General features: G+C 40.5%; 1 protein-coding gene across 3 annotated transcripts in view; it reads right to left on the minus strand.

Annotated features, from left to right (window-relative positions):
- Positions 1-4,363: 4,363 nt before the first annotated feature.
- pip4k2aa (phosphatidylinositol-5-phosphate 4-kinase, type II, alpha a) overlaps positions 4,364-18,333 on the minus strand; it is a 296,126-nt gene continuing 282,156 nt past the window's right edge. For all 3 annotated transcript variants that reach the window (XM_063044236.1, XM_063044235.1, XM_063044237.1), the window contains exons 9-10: positions 11,435-11,538; positions 4,364-6,508 (exon numbers count right to left, since the gene is read on the minus strand). In XM_063044236.1, the coding sequence (XP_062900306.1) occupies positions 6,428-6,508; positions 11,435-11,538 (185 nt within the window). In that variant the 3' untranslated portion in view covers positions 4,364-6,427. The remainder of the gene's footprint in view (positions 6,509-11,434; positions 11,539-18,333) is intronic.

Below are 18,333 nucleotides of genomic sequence, written 5' to 3' on the forward strand. Positions count from 1 at the left end.
CCCTTACAGACAGAAACAGGTGAATTGATTATGGGGAACAAGGACATGGCAGACCAATTGAATAACTACTTTGGTTTTGTCTTCACTAAGGAGGACATAAATAATCTTCCGGAAATAGTAGGGGACAAAAGGTCTAGTGAGATAGAGGAACTGAGGGAAATACATGTTATTAGGGAAGTGGTGTTAGGTAATTTGAAGGGATTAAAGGCAGATAAATCCCCAGGGCGAGATGGTCTGCATCCCAGAGTGCTTAAGGAAGTAGCCCAAGAAATAGTGGATGCATTAGTGATAATTTTTCAAAACTCTTTAGATTCTGGACTAGTTCCTGAGGATTGGAGGGTGGCTAATGTAACCCCACTTTTTAAAAAAGGAGGGAGAGAGAAACCGGGGAATTATAGACTGGTTAGCCTAACGTCAGTGGTGAGGAAAATGCTAGAGTCAGTTATCAAAGATGTGATAACAGCACATTTGGAAAGAGGTGAAATCATCGGACAAAGTCAGCATGGATTTGTGAAAGGAAAATCATGTCTGACAAATCTCATAGAATTTTTTGAGGATGTAACTAGTGGAGTGGATAGGGGAGAACCAGTGGATATGGTATATTTGGATTTTCAAAAGGCTTTTGACAAGGTCCCACACAGGAGATTAGTGTGCAAACTTAAAGCACACGGTATTGGGGGTAAGGTATTGATGTGGATAGAGAATTGGTTGGCAGACAGAAAGCAAAGAGTGGGAATAAATGGGACCTTTTCAGAATGGCAGGCAGTGACTAGTGGGGTACCGCAAGGCTCAGTGCTGGAACCCCAGTTGTTTACAATATATATTAATGACTTAGATGAGGGAATTAAATGCAGCATCTCCAAGTTTGCAGATGACATGAAGCTGGGCGGCAGTGTTAGCTGTGAGGAGAATGCTAAGATATGTTAGGTGAGTGGGCAGATTCATGGCAGATGCAATTTAATGTGGATAAATGTGAAGTTATCCACTTTGGTGGCAAAAAACAGGAAAACAGATTATTATCTGAATGGTGGCCGATTAGGAAAAGGGGAGGTGCAACGAGACCTGGGTGTCATTATACACCAGTCATTGAAAGTGGGCATGCAGGTACAGCAGGCGGTGAAAAAGGCGAATGGTATGCTGGCATTCATTGCAAGGGGATTCGAGTACAGGAGCAGGGAGGTACTACTGCAGTTGTACAAGGCCTTGGTGAGACCACACCTGGAGTATTGTGTGCAGTTTTGGTCCCCTAATCTGAGGAAAGACATTCTTGCCATAGAGGGAGCACAAAGAAGGTTCACCAGATTGATTCCTGGGATGGCAGGACTTTCATATGACGAAAGACTGGATCAACTAGGCTTATACTCATTGGAATTTAGAAGATTGAGGGGGGATCTTATTGAAATGTATAAAATCCTAAAGGCATTGGACAGGCTGGATGCAGGAAGATTGTTCCTGATGTTGGGGAAGTCCAGAACGAGGCGTCACAGTTTGAGGATAAAGAGGAAGCCTTTTAGGACCTAGATTAGGAAAAACCTCTTCACACAGAGAGTGGTGAATCTGTGGAATTCTCTGCCACAGGAAACAGTTGAGGCCAGTTCATTGGCTATATTTAAGAGGGAGTTAGATATGGCCCTTGTGGCTAAAGGGATCAGGGGATATGGAGGGAAGGCTGGTACAGGGTTCTGAGTTTGATGATCGCCCATGATCATACTGAATGGCAGTGCAGGCTCGAAGGGCCAAATGGCCTACTCCTGCACCTATTTTCTATGTTTCTATACCAATCCTCATAGAGGGATCAGAAGTGGAGAGAGTGAGCAACTTCAAGTTCCTGAGTGTCAAGATCTCTGAGGATCTAACCTGGTCCCAACATATCGATGTAGTTATAAAGAAGGCAAGGCAGCGGCTATACTTTATTGGGATTTTGAAGAGATTTGGCATGTCAACAAATACACTCAAAAGCTTCTATAGTTGTACCGTGGAGAGCATTCTGACAGGCTGCATCACTGTCTGGTATGGAGGGGCTACTACACAGGACCGAAAGAAGCTGCAGAAGATTGTAAATCTAGTCGGCTCCATCTTAGGTGCTAGCCTACAAAGTACCCAGGACATCTTCAGGGAGCAGTGTCTCAAAAAGGCAGCGTCCATTATTAAGGACCTCCAGCACCCAGGGCATGCCCTTTTCTCACTGTTACCATCAGGTAGGAGATACAGAATCCTGAAGGCACGCACTCAGTGATTTAGGAACAGCTTCTCCCCCTCTGCCATCTGATTCCTAAATGGGCAATGAATCTTTGGACTCTACCTCACTTTTTAAAATATATACAGTATTTCTGTTTTTGCATGTTTTTTAATCCATTCAATATATGTAATTTATTTATTATTATTTTTATTTTATTATTATTTTTTCTCTGCTTGATTATATATTGCATTGAACTGCTGCTGCTAAGATAACAAATTTCACGTCATATGCCGGTGATAATAAACCTGATTCTGATTCTGACTTGGACAAGCGGGTTTGTGGATCTTGGGCAGGAGGTAGAAGCAGGAGGTGTGGGAACTATGAGGTTGGTGGTTGTGGATGGGAGATCTGCAGAGTCAATAAGATTGGTGATGGTGTGGGAGACAACGGCCTGGTGTTCCCCCCCCCCCCGCCCAACCTTTTGAATCTACACCTCAGCTTTTTTTCTCCGGTACTGCCGATGACTCTTGGCCCAAAACGTCAATTGTACTCTTTTCCATCGATGCTGCCTGGCCTGCTGAAGTTCCTCCAGCATTTTGCCTGTGTTGTTTGGATTTCCAACATCTGCAGACTTTCTCTTGTTTGTGATTGAATTCCGGCAGTACTCCAGTTGTCTCATCCTCCCAACCTGAAAATAAATGGTTTATTCCTACTCTCTATTTTCTGTCTCATACCCAAACTTCAGTTCACTCCAATATATTACTCCCAATACCATGTACTCAAAATATTGTGTGATTCCTTATCGGAGACCTGTAGGAGCACAGATACATAACCTCCACCACCGCTGCCAGCAGTCCATTCCACACACTCACCACTCTCTGCGTAAAAAACTTACCCCTGACATCTCCTCTGTACCTGCTTCCAAGCACCTTAAAACTGTGCCCTCTCATGCTAGCCATTTCAGCCCTGGGAAAAAGCCTCTGATTATCCACACGATCAATGCCTCTTATTATCTTGTACACCTCTATCAGGTCACCTTGCATCCTCCGTCACTCCAAGGAGAAAAGGCCGAGTTCACTCAACCTATTCTCATAAGTAGGCTCCCCAATCCAGGCAACATCCTTGTAAATCTCTTCTGCACCCTTTCTATGGTTTCCACGTCCTTCCTGTAGTAAGCTGTCCAGAACTGAGCACAATACTCCAAGTGGGGTCTGACCAGGGTCCCATATAGCTGCAACATTACCTCTTGGCTCTTAAACTCAATCCCATGGTTGATGAAGGCCAATGCACCGTATGCCTTCTTAACCAGAGTCAACTGGCGTAGTAGCTTTGAGTGTCCTATGGACTCGGACCCCAAGATCCCTCTGATTCTCCACACTGCCAAGAGGCTATATTCTGCCATCATACCAGAGGGGATAACTTCACTCACCACAACATTGAATCGTTCCCACAACCTATGGACTTACTTTTAAGGACTCTTCATCTCGATATTTATTACATTGATTTATTATTATTTTTTCATTTTGTATTTGCACAATTTTTTGTCTTTTGCACATTGGTGTTTGTCAGTATTGTTGCACATGATTTTTTATTGATCCTGTTAATCTTAGGGTAGTATATGGTGACATATATGTACTTTGAAAATAATTTACTTTGAATTTTGAACCACCTTGGCAGCACATACCCGGCACTTACCTCCCTCTGTATAAAAAAATCTTGCTCCACACATCTCCCTTAAACTTTCCTCCCTCACCTTAAAATCTATATCAGAACATGAAATTTGTGTTCTGATACAGCAGTAGTACAATTGGCTAATCCTGGGCAAGACTTAGCTGACCATCAAAGTTTCTTTCACCTGTTTTGTGAATGGTCTGCTTGCACGACACCATAATGTTTGCTATTTGGGATCAGTGTGACTTGTGCGGAAAATTGTCACCAGTGGATCAGGGTGATGTAAACTCTGATGTACCACCTGGGCCAGTTGTTAGCACGAACAGCTCAATCCCAGCAGTACTTCCTAGTCCATTAAAAAAGTAGTGGTCAAATGCAGTGTCTGGATAAGAACTCAAACTGCTGCTGGGCATCAGTTCGATTTTTTCCCCAGGTGCTTTAGGAAATGTTAAGACAGGCAATTCCATTTTAATCACCAACATGAAAATAACACTTGTTCCAACATTCTTTGAGACAACAGGGCACTTTATTTCATAAAGCAAAGCTTAGGTATGGAGTGTGTCAAATGCAGCACTAGTACATATTTTATAAAGTTGCCTCACTTAAACAAAAATACATTTTATCTACATGAATGAATAACAGACAAAACATTGTGCATTAAATTGTAAGCTGCCAACAGGATTTAAAATACACAGGTGAGCCACAGAAGGAAGGTTTTGTCCAAATATCTTGGTACGTGTACCTCATTTTTACACCCCCCCCGCCCAGGTGGGACTTGTTTCTTGCAGTCCTAGTACTAATGGAAACTATAGCATCCTACAGAAAATTTGAAATGAAAGTGACCGGCACAAAGATTATGGAATTTTCTTTTAAATACATAAAATATATAACTGTACATTTACATTACAGTGTTAACATCACTATACCAAGAGTAACAAAACCATGTTAAATTATTACATACCCACATGGATGATATTGCCTTTGGCCACTGAAGATGCTGATCCTCGCTAGAATCCTAGTACAACTTAGGTAAAATTGCTACCTAATGTGAAGCACTTCTTTTAAAAAAAATTGCAGTCCAAACAACAATGACACATTTTTAATAGGAAAGACATTCTGGCACTCCTTTGCTTGCTTATATTTCCAGCTGCTGGGGATGGCACAGCCGCTAATGGAATCTGTATCGTCATAAGAGCGTTTTCCAAGGTTTACCTCAAATAAAGGCACACTTGTTGCACAGTGTATTCTTGATGGTATTAAGCACATTTTACTTAACAAGGCATAATCTCCATAATTAATGAGACAGTGGAAGTAGTAAAGAAAAGATCAATTCACAGATGAGCACTAAAAAGTTTCAGGCAACCATTTATTACATATTTACAAAATAACCCCACCTGACATAATGTTGGAGGAACTTAAATGCAACCATGAAATCTGAAGTACTATCACTGTGTTTCCAGAGCCTATATCAATGCGAAAGAATGAAAGGTTGTGACATTCCATATTTAATTTTGGGAGGAACATTTAGATCGTTGAAAGAATAATCTTTATCCAACGGTATTTTATTGTAAACCATATTTATGAGGGAAAGCTGTTCACTATGCAACTATGTGGGCTGCACATCCCAGAATAAGAATTCTTTAAAATCCTGGATCTGGTTTATGCATTGTGAAATTAAGACCCTATTCATTATGATGTGTTGTCCTAGGTATTACAAATGTTAATTCACTTCCCACTCTGTTTCAATTACAAACACAATGGATTTGATGTGTATAAAATAACCCATGTGACTTCATATTCTTTATCTTACATTTTTCTTTCCAAAACAAAAAAAAATCAGAAATGTAGTAAAATGTTGCCCAAACTCATGTGAAATAAAAATAAGGCAGATCTTAACAATTAAAGCTCATCTTTTCCACACCATATAACAATTCAGGTAATTTTTTGGGAGGGGCTGAATTTTTAAAAATTGTATTTTTAATTGGATTTCATCCCTGAAAGAATTGCAACTTTAAACACATATAATACAAGCCTCCAAAGTGGGGATGAGACACATTTATTTCTACATAATTCTACATAAGTTTTAAGATTCTATTATGACAGAATTCCCTTTGAGGAAATGATAAACTATGAAGCCATGTCGAGGAGTGCCAGTGTACACAACAGGTGTAACATTAGCAAGTGAAGCAAATACTGCTCTCAATCTTTTCAGTTCAAGTGATAAACCGATCCACAGTTTATAATTTGATACCAGTAATTACTGTGTGTCAATTAACATGCAGTTTCTTCCCATTCAAAGTACCTCTCCCCACAAAGTTCCGTCACAGCTGGTCTCAGAGGGTTGCTTCTGCAGTGCACTCCAACCGTTTTTATATTCTTCCCACGAAACAAAGTCATTAATTGGGAGAATTGTGCTGGGATTTTCAGGAAGCAGTTAAAGCTATTTTCCGACAATCATAATTAGAAGATGTAAACAAGGGAATGCTTTCATCAAGACAAATGCTGTAGGTGCCACTTCTTATAGCCCATTTCATTCCAAAGTCATTGTCACCCCTCCCAGTTGTTGCACATGTTCGGCTATGTCAAAATACTGGTGATAAATTCCACAAAACGCTTCGAGTACTGCTCTGGATTCACAGTGGAGATTTCTGCACCAGCCTACAAATGAAAGAATATACAATTATCACTCTCCATTTATCAGCTTTCAAATGCTTTTATCTAAACATATTTTGCCAATAGGAGACTTTGAATAAATATTTTTTATTAAAAAATCCTTGGAGGGAATAATGTGTGAGCCAATTACTGCCATTCATTTCTTTCCGTTGACTGGGCCCGAAGTGAACAGTGGATAATTATTCACTAGTTATTAATTATAAATTGTAGAATGGAAGGAAGTTGTTTATACTCAAACCTTCCATCAAGCTGAGGAACATTTATATTCTACCAATGAATTATTGGTTACTAGAATAATTTCTCATTGCCATATACTCAGCTGTGGAGAGCTTTTGAAGCAGAGACAGATCTGACACCCAATAAGCATAAAAGACAAATAGCAATTGAATCTGTTGCTGATGGCATTGTTTAAATGTTAATACCGGGCAGCTCTCCATGTTTTATCACAATTGCCCAAATTTTCATGCCTTGCCAGGCGCTGTCCATATCCTTTCATGCAACAAAACTTGTCATCTTAGGGTCTGGAAAGTCAAATTCATTGGACCTTTCGGGTCCAGGTGGTCCTGGAGCCAAGCAATGAGGTCCTGAGTGGTGGCAGAGTGTTGGAAGATGCAATGGGATGACGTGAGAGAGCCAGAGCTTGCCCCCACCTCACGACACCACTCTGGAAGCCTTTGATGGGCAGTAAATCCCCACCTTGTGTTTAGCATATCTGTCAAAGCTGTCAAGAGTCATTGGGAAGAATTGAGGAAAGATTAAACATAAATAACAAAAAAAATTTAACTAAATGTACTTCAAAATAATGAAAAATGATATACCCCCATACAGAGCGATATATTTAAGCAGGAATAGGCCTCTTGGCCCCTTGAGTCTGCTCCACCTTTTAAGGTCATGACTAATTTAGTTTGCAACCTCAATTCTGCATTTGTGACAACCTTTCATCCCCTTATTAAGGATGTATTGACCTCTTCCTTAAAAATATTCAGAGCGTACGCTTCCTTTGCCCTTTGGAGGAAGAGCTGTAAAGATTCATGGCCCATAGAGAAAAGCTTTTGACTCATCTCTATCTCACTCAGTGGCCATTTTATTAGGCACATTTATATGCTTGTTCATTAATGCAAATATCTAATCAGCTAATCATGTGGCAGCAACTCAAAGCATAAAAGCATGCAGACATGGTCAAGCGGTTTAGTCATACAACACAATCAAGCCATTAGTTCTAATCAATGAGCTCCAAAACCTGGGCCTCTGTACCTCCCTCTGCAACTGAATTCTTGACTTTCTCAGCGAGAGACTATAGACCGGAAATAACATATACTCCTTGCTCACAATCAACACCGGTGCTGATTGTGTGCTTAGGCCACTGCTCTACTCTCTCTACACCCATGACTGTATGGCCAGGCACAGCTCAAATGCCATCTATAAATTTGTTGATGACACGACTACTGTTGACAGAATTTCAGATGGTGACGAGGAGCTGTACGGTGTCTCAACAACAACCATGCACTCAACATCAGTAAGACCAAGGAATTGATTGTGGACTTCAGGAAGGGGAAGTCAAGGGAACACACAGCAATCCTAATTGAGGGATCAGCAGTGGAAAGGGTGAGCAATTCCATGTTTCTGGGTGTCAACATCTCACAAGATCTATCCTGGGGCCAACACACTGACGTAATTACAAAGAAGGCATGGCAGCGGCTATATTTCATTAGGAGTTTGAGGATGCTTGGCATGTCACCAAACACTCTTGCCAATTTCTACAGATGTACCATGGAGAGTACTCTAACTGGTTGCTTCACCTTCTGGAGGGGCCATTGCAAAGGATCGGAAAAAGCTGCAGAAAGTTGTACACACAGCAGCTCCATCATGGACACTAGCCTCTCTGGCACCGAGGACACCTTCAGAAGGCAATGCCTCAATAGTGTGGCGTCCATCATTAAGGACTCCATCATCCAGGACATGCCCTCTTCTCATCACTACCATCAAAGAGGAGGAACAGGAGCCTGAAGACACACACGCAATGTTTCAGGAACAGCTTCTTCCCCTCCACCATCAGATTTCTGAATGGACAATGAATCCATGAACACTAACTCACTATTTTTCTGCTCACATTTTTTACAACTTAATTAATTTATATTTTTAGTATATATTGATTGTAATTTATAGCGTTTAAAAATTATGTATTCCAGTGCACTGCTGCCGCAAAACAACAAATTTCAGGACATTTGCCGGTGATATTAAACCTGACTGATTCAGTTGTTGTTCAGACCAAACATCAGAATGGGGAAGGAATGTGATCTAGGTGACTTTGACCGTGGCTCTGCTGTGGTGTGCCAGATGCGGTGCTTTGAGTACCTCAGAAACTGCTGATCTCCTGGGACTTTTACGCACAGCAGTCTCTAGAGTTTACAGAGGGTGCTGCAAGAAACAAAATATATCCAGTGGGTGGCAACTCTATGGATGAAAACACCTTGTTATTGAGAGAGGATTGAGAAGAATGGCCAGATTGGTTCAAGTTGACTGAAAGGCGAAATAACCACACGTTACAACAGTGGTGTACAGCAGAACATCTCTGAATGCAGAACATGTCGAATCTTGAAGTGGGAGGACTACAGCAGCAGAGGACCATAATGGGTTCCACTCCTGTACCTAGTAAAGTAGCCTTACCTTATAAATGAAGGTATTTTCATACAGTAATGCCTAGTTCTACACTGTTCCGCAGAAGGAAATATATTTTGGTATCGACCATGCCAAAACCACTCTGGATTTGCTATGTTTCCATCAAAGTTCCCTCTTAGTCTTCAAAACTGCAGCACATAGAAACTAGGCCTGCCCAATCTTTCCTCATAAAGTAGCTTGCCTCTTCCAGGTGTCAGTCTAGTAAACTACCTGAACTGCTTCCAATCATCAATATCCTTTCATAAGTAAAGAGGCCAATACATAGTGCTCCAAATATGTTTTCACCAATGTCCTATACAGAGCCCTAGAGTTTTACAGCACAGAAAAACCCATCATGTCCATGATGACCGTTTTGTCCATCAACACTAATCCCATTTGCTTGAATTAGGGCCATATCCTTCAATACATTGCCCAAGTGTAAATTAAAACAATTATACACTTTCCAGAAATAGTTTAAAAATGTAAGCTATCTTTTTTCCTTATTCATTACCCTTCTTCCCTGAAGTTTTACAAATTACTGACAATAACTACTAATTCAAATGAATAGTGGACTCTGCAGATACAAGTTGGCGCACAATCCAAGAACAGATTCCGTCATGCTAAGAAACACTGGTCGTCCCACATGGAACTGCAAGATGCAGCAAAACCTAGGCCAACATCTCTTAATTCCACCTGAATAGGCAGATGGGACTAAAAGATTGCGCGCTTCCAATGGAGTCACACTTTCAGAATGGGCTGCTGTGTGAAAGTAGATTGTGTGTGTTTTGGACCTTAGTAGAGCATACCGTGTGAAGGATAGTCGGATAGTTTTAGGATTATCCTCCTACCATATTTCATTGGTTCTCTCAAACTATGCTGTGTTTAAATTTGGAAAAAATTAGAAGTGTTGCTTATGATCCCTCTATTAAATTCAAAAAGAGCTGGAGGCCATTTATTCAACATTTTCATATGACCTTTGCCAAACCTATTTTATTTCATTGTAATATTGGTTGAAAGGAACGGAGTCGTCGACACTAAGGTTTCATTTTTTTTAATGATGTTACATAACAGCCCATGTCCTTTTTTAAAGTTTAGTTGATTAATACTGTTTAGATTAGTTTTTTTTTGGGGGGGGGTTACAGTTCTATTTTTTTTTCCTTTTTCATGATTTTGTTTAGATATTTTTCTTTGTTTTATATTGTTCATCTGTATCCTATATGATTGGGAGTTTTATCATTTAAGTGTCAACTGGCTTTATAATTAACTGTGCCAATTATAACACTGTATTCCCAATAACTTTGTACCATTACTATGCTATGTGAAACTAATAAAAAGATTGAAAAAGAAAGAAAGGATAGTTTTAGTACTAAAAAACAATACCCACAGTAATTTAGTGTAAATCAAAGACCAAAACGACCTTCTCCCGAAAGTTACAGTACGCTTGCAATACAGTACTGAGAGTAATTTTGGGCCGTTTCGAAGGAAAGAGATGCTGGTCCTGGAGAAGGTCGAGAGGAGATGCATAAGAATGAAAGGCTCAATATACGGGGAATGTTTGATGGCTCTGGCCCTGTAGACAGTGGAGATCAGAATGATGGGGGGGGGGGCAGGGGGAGGGGTGGTGGTGAAATCTCATTGAAATCTACCAAAGACTGAAATGCCGGGATTGAGCAGACACAGGATGTTTCCATCGACAGAGGAAGTGAGAATTCAAGGGCAGACGCAGAACAAAAGGACACCCCTTTTGGAGGGGGATGAGGAGGAATTTCTTCTGCCAGTGGAAAGTGGGGGGGGGGGTGCTGAATTTGTTGAATTCATTGCCACAGAGGGTTGTAAAGACCAAGTCATTGGGTGCCTTTAAGGCAGTGATTGATAGGTTCTTGATTGGTAAGTGGGTCAGGAATTACAAGGAGAAGACAGAAGAATGTGGTAGGTGGGGAAAAAAAACAGCCATGATTGCATGGCGGAAGAGACTCGATGAGCTGAATGGTTTAAATTCTGCTCCTATATCTGATACTCATCTTCACAGCGTTTTTCCCGTCCTGATGAGAGGTCTCAGCATGAAACATCGATTATTTATTTCCATAGATGCTGCCTGACCTGCCGAATTCCTCCAGCATTTTGTGTGCTTTGTCTTGGATTTCCAGCATCTGCAGATTTTCTCTTGTTTCTGTTGCTATATCTGACTCTCTTCGTTTGTGCTTTAGACCTCAAAGCAATTATGTAAAAAAAATGAAAGCAGAAATTACTTACACCATGTTTGACTGTTTTGGCAGCATGTGCTGCTTTCTTCTTTGCATCATAATGTGTCAGAATGTCAATAATTCCCAAGAAGTACACCTCCTTCCTCTGGGAATCTGGAAAATAAATATTGAGTATGTGAACAAGATGTGGTTATAACAAAGGCAAAGATGTATTATCCAGTTGGAAAGTATTAAATAAGGTCATTATTACAGTGAAATAACTTGTACAAGACAAGTTGCAGTGGGAACATATAACAAATTTCCCATTTCTTTTTTACAACTGAAGAATGTTTATTCTCATTGGGATTTAATGAGTTTTTTTCACCAAGCTATTTTGCATCTCATAAATCCCACAAGAATACTCGCTTATGACTGGATACTAATATAACAGTAAATCAATGGGATGGCACCAGGTGTCAGTGGATATTCAAAATGCTGAGTCTGCAAAGAAAGTGGGGCGAGGGGAGAAATAGAAGCAGTCTGTATAGACAAGAGAAATGTCTAATTCGAATTTCACTTCATGTAATTATCCTCCAAAAATTTTTATAACATTCCATCTAGGTGTAGAAATTAATGTGAATTATTTACACATGTTGTATAATTTAAAAAATTATTTTGAATCTTTTAAAGCATATTTTAAAAAATCATCACTCTTATAAGGCACTTTCTGTGCTCTATTTTTAAAAAGAAACAAACTACACTGGTGATCCTTGGCAGAGGGGTTAGTTATTCCTTCATTATTTATCTGTATTTGACAGAAGGAAATGAAAAGTTGTGAATGTATCATGCCTATTTTGTCAATATTAGATTGGCGTAATTGTGTATTTCCATTGGTGCCAATTATAGTCTAATTTAGGAGAAAGATGGGCATCTGAACAATTTAGCACTGAAGCTCAGTTTTGTGTTTCTATTGAACCGCCTAGTAGGCATGACTAAAGGTCAGCTGTGCAACTGTATGCATTAAATTTACAAAATAAGTTTTATAAAACTCTACTCTGATAAACTGAGCTTCTGTGCTAAATTGTTTAGATGCCTATCTTTCTCCTAAATTAGACTATAATTGGCACCAATGGAAATGTATAGCTACACCAATCCAATATTAAGGAACTAGGCGTGACACATCTTCAAGGAGCAGTGCCTCAGAAAAGCAGCGCCCATCATTAAGGACCACCATCACCCAGGAGATGCCCTCTTCTCATTGCCTGAAGGCACACAATCAGTGATTCAGGAACAGCTTCTTCCCCTCTGTCATCTGATTTCTGAAAGGACATTGAACCCATGAACACCACCTCACTACTTTTTTATTTCTATTTTTGCACAAATTTAACTACTTAATATACAGTATCTACACTTACCGTAACACATTTTTTTTTCTCTATTATGCATTGCATTGTACTGCTGCTGCTAAGTTAACAAATTTCACGACATAGGCCAGTGATACTAAACCTGATTCTGATTCTGAAACTGTTTCTAGATTTGATTTAGCCTGACTCTTGCTCACAAGTTGACTGCAGTGAATTTGTCTTATTGACTGCAGGCTATCAAATTTATTTCAAAATTTAAATAGAATTTTTAAAACTCAAAGCCGAGTGGGTAAAAAAAAATTAAATCATGCAGTTGATAGATCATGAAAGAGGTTGTAGAAAAGCAAAATACTGCCGATAATGGAAAACGCCAGAAATACAGCATTACCTATTTTGTTTCATCATTAGTGCGAGTTGGTTCAAGTCAGGTATCAGGTACAGAGCGATATTGCCTCATTCTGCCCACAATGTTATATTCCTCACATCTAGGCTCCTCTTGATAATAGTTAACCTGTCATTATGTAGTGTGTAACTCTCCAATTTCTCTGTATAATGTAGGCTGGAGCATTATTATTTTGATTCTAGGATCTCAGTTTGACTATAATTTAAATTAATGGTTTTCTTCTACGCCGGAATTATGCGTTCAGTGTGGGGATTTCCAAATCATAACATATAGTCCCGTTCTGTTGGAAAGCTGGCATTAATTAGTATTGAGCTGTAAGTCTTCTCAATGCCAATAAATATTGCTGTTGTGGAAAAGGTAATAATTTACATAGATCATTTCAAAGGATCCTTGATCAGGAGTATTTCGGATTGGGTACACTGCTTCGATGAGGACAACTGGTGGTGTAGTGGCACCTGCACTGGACTTTGAGGTGAGTGGTCCTGGGTTCGAATCTGGCTGGCACCTTGCACTCATTGCATCCCTGCTCTGTTGAGCATCGAGCTCGCAACTTAGCCTTGTGAAAAACAGAAAAATGCCAAAGAAATGGCGAGATTGCTGCCTGATGCGCCACCAGGTGAGGAGAGGAACAACACTGCTTTGATAGGATAAAAGAAACTTTATTCTGTCCACATGGTAACATCTACAAATGCTAAGGGCAAACCTGAGGGCAGAAGCTGTGGAAGTGTGATATTGCTTCTATGACTGAAATGTGAATTAAAGAACGGTAAAAATAGAACTTTAGTGCTCCTGGCTGCAGAATTTTTTGAGAGATGAGGGTGGAATAAGAACATCAGGAGGGAGTTGACTGAGGTTCAAGAAATTTATGGCTGTGAGAGTTATTTTGTGGTTAGAAGGTTAACAAATGATACAATAATTTTAACAGAAGAGCATCAACAGGCAATTTTAGCAAACATAGAAGAGTAAAGCATAGGAACAAGGTCCTTTGGCCCACAATGTCTAAACCAACCACAGTGTCAAATGAAACCATCCCATCTGCCTGCAAGCAATCCATTTTCCTCTATTCCCTTCACGTTCTTGTGGCTGTCCAAATGCCACTATTGTGTCTGCTTCCACTAGGGTGAGAGGGGGAAATATGACAGAGGTAACGCATTCTGGTTACCTCCCTCTAACTTCCCCCTCTCACCCTAAAGCCACTCCCTCTAGTGCAGGGTAAGTAGCTCCAAAAAGCCCCAGGGAAGTAAAGGAAGTATATAAAGAATATAAGGGAAGTGCAAAACAACAGGGATTTCACTTCCCTACACTGACTGCACCAGAATTTCGTAAATGGCATTAAGGGTGCAGGTTTTTTCCACTCCACTTCAGGTCAATCAGCGTTTATCAGATCCATCAGCCAAGAAAGGAACTTCAACATGAAATGTTAGCTCTGTTCCTCTTTCCACAGTGGCTGCCTAATCTGACTAGCTAGAGCATTCATTGCTTTCTTCATATTTCCAGCACCTGTGGCACTTTGGTTTTCGATTGCACAGGCCTCTAGTCAGACGGCACCGGGGCATCCCTTTTCTTCATTCGGTACATGTCCAAATACTTGCAGGAAAGATTTGCAGATATTTTTCCATATCTGGAGGCTTTTCATCATGAATGAAGACTGGCTCTCCTGGGGTAATTTTTTTTAGAACACAGAACTGCTGAGAGGTTAATCAGGATCTCTCTTCCATCCGTCCAATAGATTTATCAGGAGCATTGCATACACAGAGCCCTTAGCATTGTTGAGGATCCCGCCCATCCGTCCCACAATCTCAAAAACTGTTGCATTAGGACAAGGACTGTTAGAATGGGAAACAGCTTTTTCCCCAGCCGGCAGACTACTGAACTCCCTGCCACCGCTCAGGCCTGGTCACTTATGAAGCGCCAGAAGTGTTACACAGTTTACTTTTTAACTTGTTTCATAAATGCACCTCATGCTAAATGTCAGTCTTCTGGAATATATATTACTGCTTGTTAATTTATTTGTTGTAATATTACTTTATATGTTGTTTGTGAGTTAAATGTACTGTGTTGTTCACCTTGGTCCAGGTAAACATTGTTTCCTTCGGCAGTATGCATGAATGACAATAAAATTGAACTTGAACTTGAGAAAGGCGCGGGAAAATGGACCTAACAGGAATGATTTTTGTAAAAGAGCAGAATGGTCAATTAATAGGGAGCATGGATTTAATGTGATAGGTAGAAGGAGTAGAGATGTTTTGAGGAAGCATTTTCCCTCAAAGAATTGAAAGAATGAAACTAACTGCCAGGAAGGATGGTACAATCAGAGAACATGATTAAAAGTGAGCATTTAAGATGATGTGACTTACAAAGCTGTGAACAGGGAGTTGAAGTGCATGATTAATCTCTTACAGGTTTTTCAGCTGGCATGGGAACACCTTCCACCTGTATCACAATCTTCTCCACTTCTACAGTGATGTTCAAGAATAACCACCCTCACCTGATGAACAGTAGTTCCCTCTCTCAATACTTGAGGGAAAACAGCATGGTTTAGTTGGAAGACATTATTTGTTTACAACTCACTGAAAAGGCTAACAGCAGGGAATAATAGTGTCAGTAACTGTTGTACTAATAATGACCATGATAATGGTGTACTGGTAGCAGTATTAATGGATGTAGCCGTACATGTCTTAAGGGACATTACAATGTTGAAGCCAAAGTCAGGAGACACCAGGTATCAAAGTAAACAATGTCAGACTTGAGAGCATGATGCCATTATTTCAAAAAAGCCTTCTTGGTCTCTTATTTGTGAAAAGTTGTAAAATTGATATCTTAAGGCTTGATAGGAAGCAGGTCTAAGTCAGTTAAGAGTTTAAAGTATTCTGAAAATAAAGCACACGTGTACTTCTCCTGGATCTGCCTACTGCAATAAGGCTCTTGAGAAGATGCTGAAGGCCATTTGTTATTTCGAAAGATTGCAAAATGAAGATGAGCTGAAGTCAAACTGTGCACTCATTAAAGCTGATGGAGATTAGGGCTGTGAGCGATTGTTCACAATATTGGAGATCTGATGGAGGAAAGGGACAGGAATTTTGCGCGAGTGATTCGTGTGAGAGAGATACTGACTAAGCGATAGCTGGACTAGGATTAAGTGCTGACTTGGGATGGACAAAGGGGTCTTCAATGGCTGGAGCATTTTTGGCTACAGGACTGAGTGTTTGAGCTTAGCATGCAGAAAAAAGATTCAGACAGGCTTAAGGACCAGATGGAAAGACAGAAATGAGGAATACATGAGGGTAACATCACCAGAGTCTGGAGGGCTGAGTTCTTTGCCACTGGTCAGCATTGCTAAGCACAGAAACCTTGTGCTTAGTAGATCCTTGATCTTTTGAATAACCCACTGGCTACTGCACATTGTGTCTTCTCTGGGAATTGCTCCAGTCTTACAAGGCCAGAAGTGACCACGAGGAAGCACCTTAACCATATACACTAGAAACCTATTTCCATGAAACGTTGCTCCTGTGTTCTAAAGAAAATCAAGGGAACACCAGGCTACGAGGAAATCTGCAGATGCTAGAAATTCAAGCAACACACACAAAAAATGCTGGTGAACGCAGCAGGCCAGGCAGCATCTATAGGAAGAGGTACAGTTGACGTTTCGGGCCAGGACCCTTCGTCAGGACCAACTGAAAGAAGAGGTTGTAAGAGATTTGAAAGTGGGGGGGGGGGAGGGGGGATCTGAGATGATAGGAGAAGACAGGAGGGGAGAGCTGGAAAGTTGATTGGCGAAAGGGATACCAGGCTGGAGAAGGGAGAGGATCATGGGACAGGAAGCCTGGGAAGAAAGAGAAGGGGGGAGGGGAGCCCAGAGGGTGGAGAGCAGGCAAGGAGTTATAGTGAGAGGGAGAGAGGGAGAAAAAAGAGAGAGAGAAAAAAAGGAGAAAAATAAAAACATATTAAATAAATAAATAAGGGAAGGGGTGTGAAGGGGAGGAGGGGCATTAACGGAAGTTAGAGAAGTCAATGTTCATGCCATCAGGTTGGAGGCTACCCAGATGGAATATAAGGTGTTGTTCCTCCAACCTGAGTGTGGCTTCATCTTGACAGTAGGGGAGGCCGATTATTTTATGGTCAATTTAAGAAAAGGAACTACAATGTGATTGTTGTTGGAAAGGTCAGATAACAAAACAACTGGGAATATAAAATATATTAATAAACTAGCTTTATAAATTTATTTCACATTTACCAACCCGATTAAGTTATTTAAAGAGCCAGAGATTAAAAACTGGACAGCAAAGTAAATGTAGCTAAATGGAACTTCAGATGCCGAACAATAAAATGCCACAGAAGTTACAAATGAGACCATAAGACATAGGAGCAGAATTAAAATTAGCCCATCTGATCCATCAATCTGCTCCATTCAATAATGGCTGATTTATTATCCCTCTCAATCCCATTCTCCAAAACTTCTCCCTGTAACCTTTGACACCTTCACTAATCAAGACTCTATCAACCTCTTATTTAAGTATACCCAATGACTTGGCCTCCACAGATATCTGCAGCAATGAATTCCACAGATTCACCATCCTCTGGCCTCATCTCTTCCTCATCTCTGTTCTTCCTCATCTCTGTTCTGAGGGACATCCCTCTGTCTTAGACTTCCCACTACGGGAATCATTCTCTCTGTGCCCACTCTATCTAGGCCTTTCAATATGCAATAGGTTTCAATGAGATTGTCCCTCATTCTTCTAAACTCCAGTGATTACAGGCCCAGAGCCTCATACATTAACCCTTTCATTCCTGGAATCATTCTCATGAACCGCTTCTGGACCCTCGCCAATGCCAACAGAGCCCTTCTCAGATAAGCAGCTCAAAATTCCTTAGAGTAGTCCAAGCACAGTCTGACCAATACCTTATAAAGCCTCAGCATTACATTCTTGTTTTCATATCATCTTGAAATGAATGTTAACATTGCATTTACCTTCCTCACCACCAACTCAACCTGCAATTTGAGTCCTGCATGAGGACTCACAAATCTCTTTGCTGATTTCTGAATTTTCTCCTCATTTAGAAAACAGTCTATGCCTTTATTGCTACTACCAAAGTGCATAACCATACACTTCCTTACACTATATTCCATCTGCCGCTTCTTTGCCCATCCTCAAAATCCGTCTAAGTCTTTCTGCAGACTCCCTGCTTCGTGAACACTATCTG

Source organism: Mobula hypostoma, chromosome 3 (genome assembly GCF_963921235.1).
Source record: "Mobula hypostoma chromosome 3, sMobHyp1.1, whole genome shotgun sequence".
Classification (NCBI taxonomy): Eukaryota; Metazoa; Chordata; class Chondrichthyes; order Myliobatiformes; family Myliobatidae; genus Mobula; species Mobula hypostoma.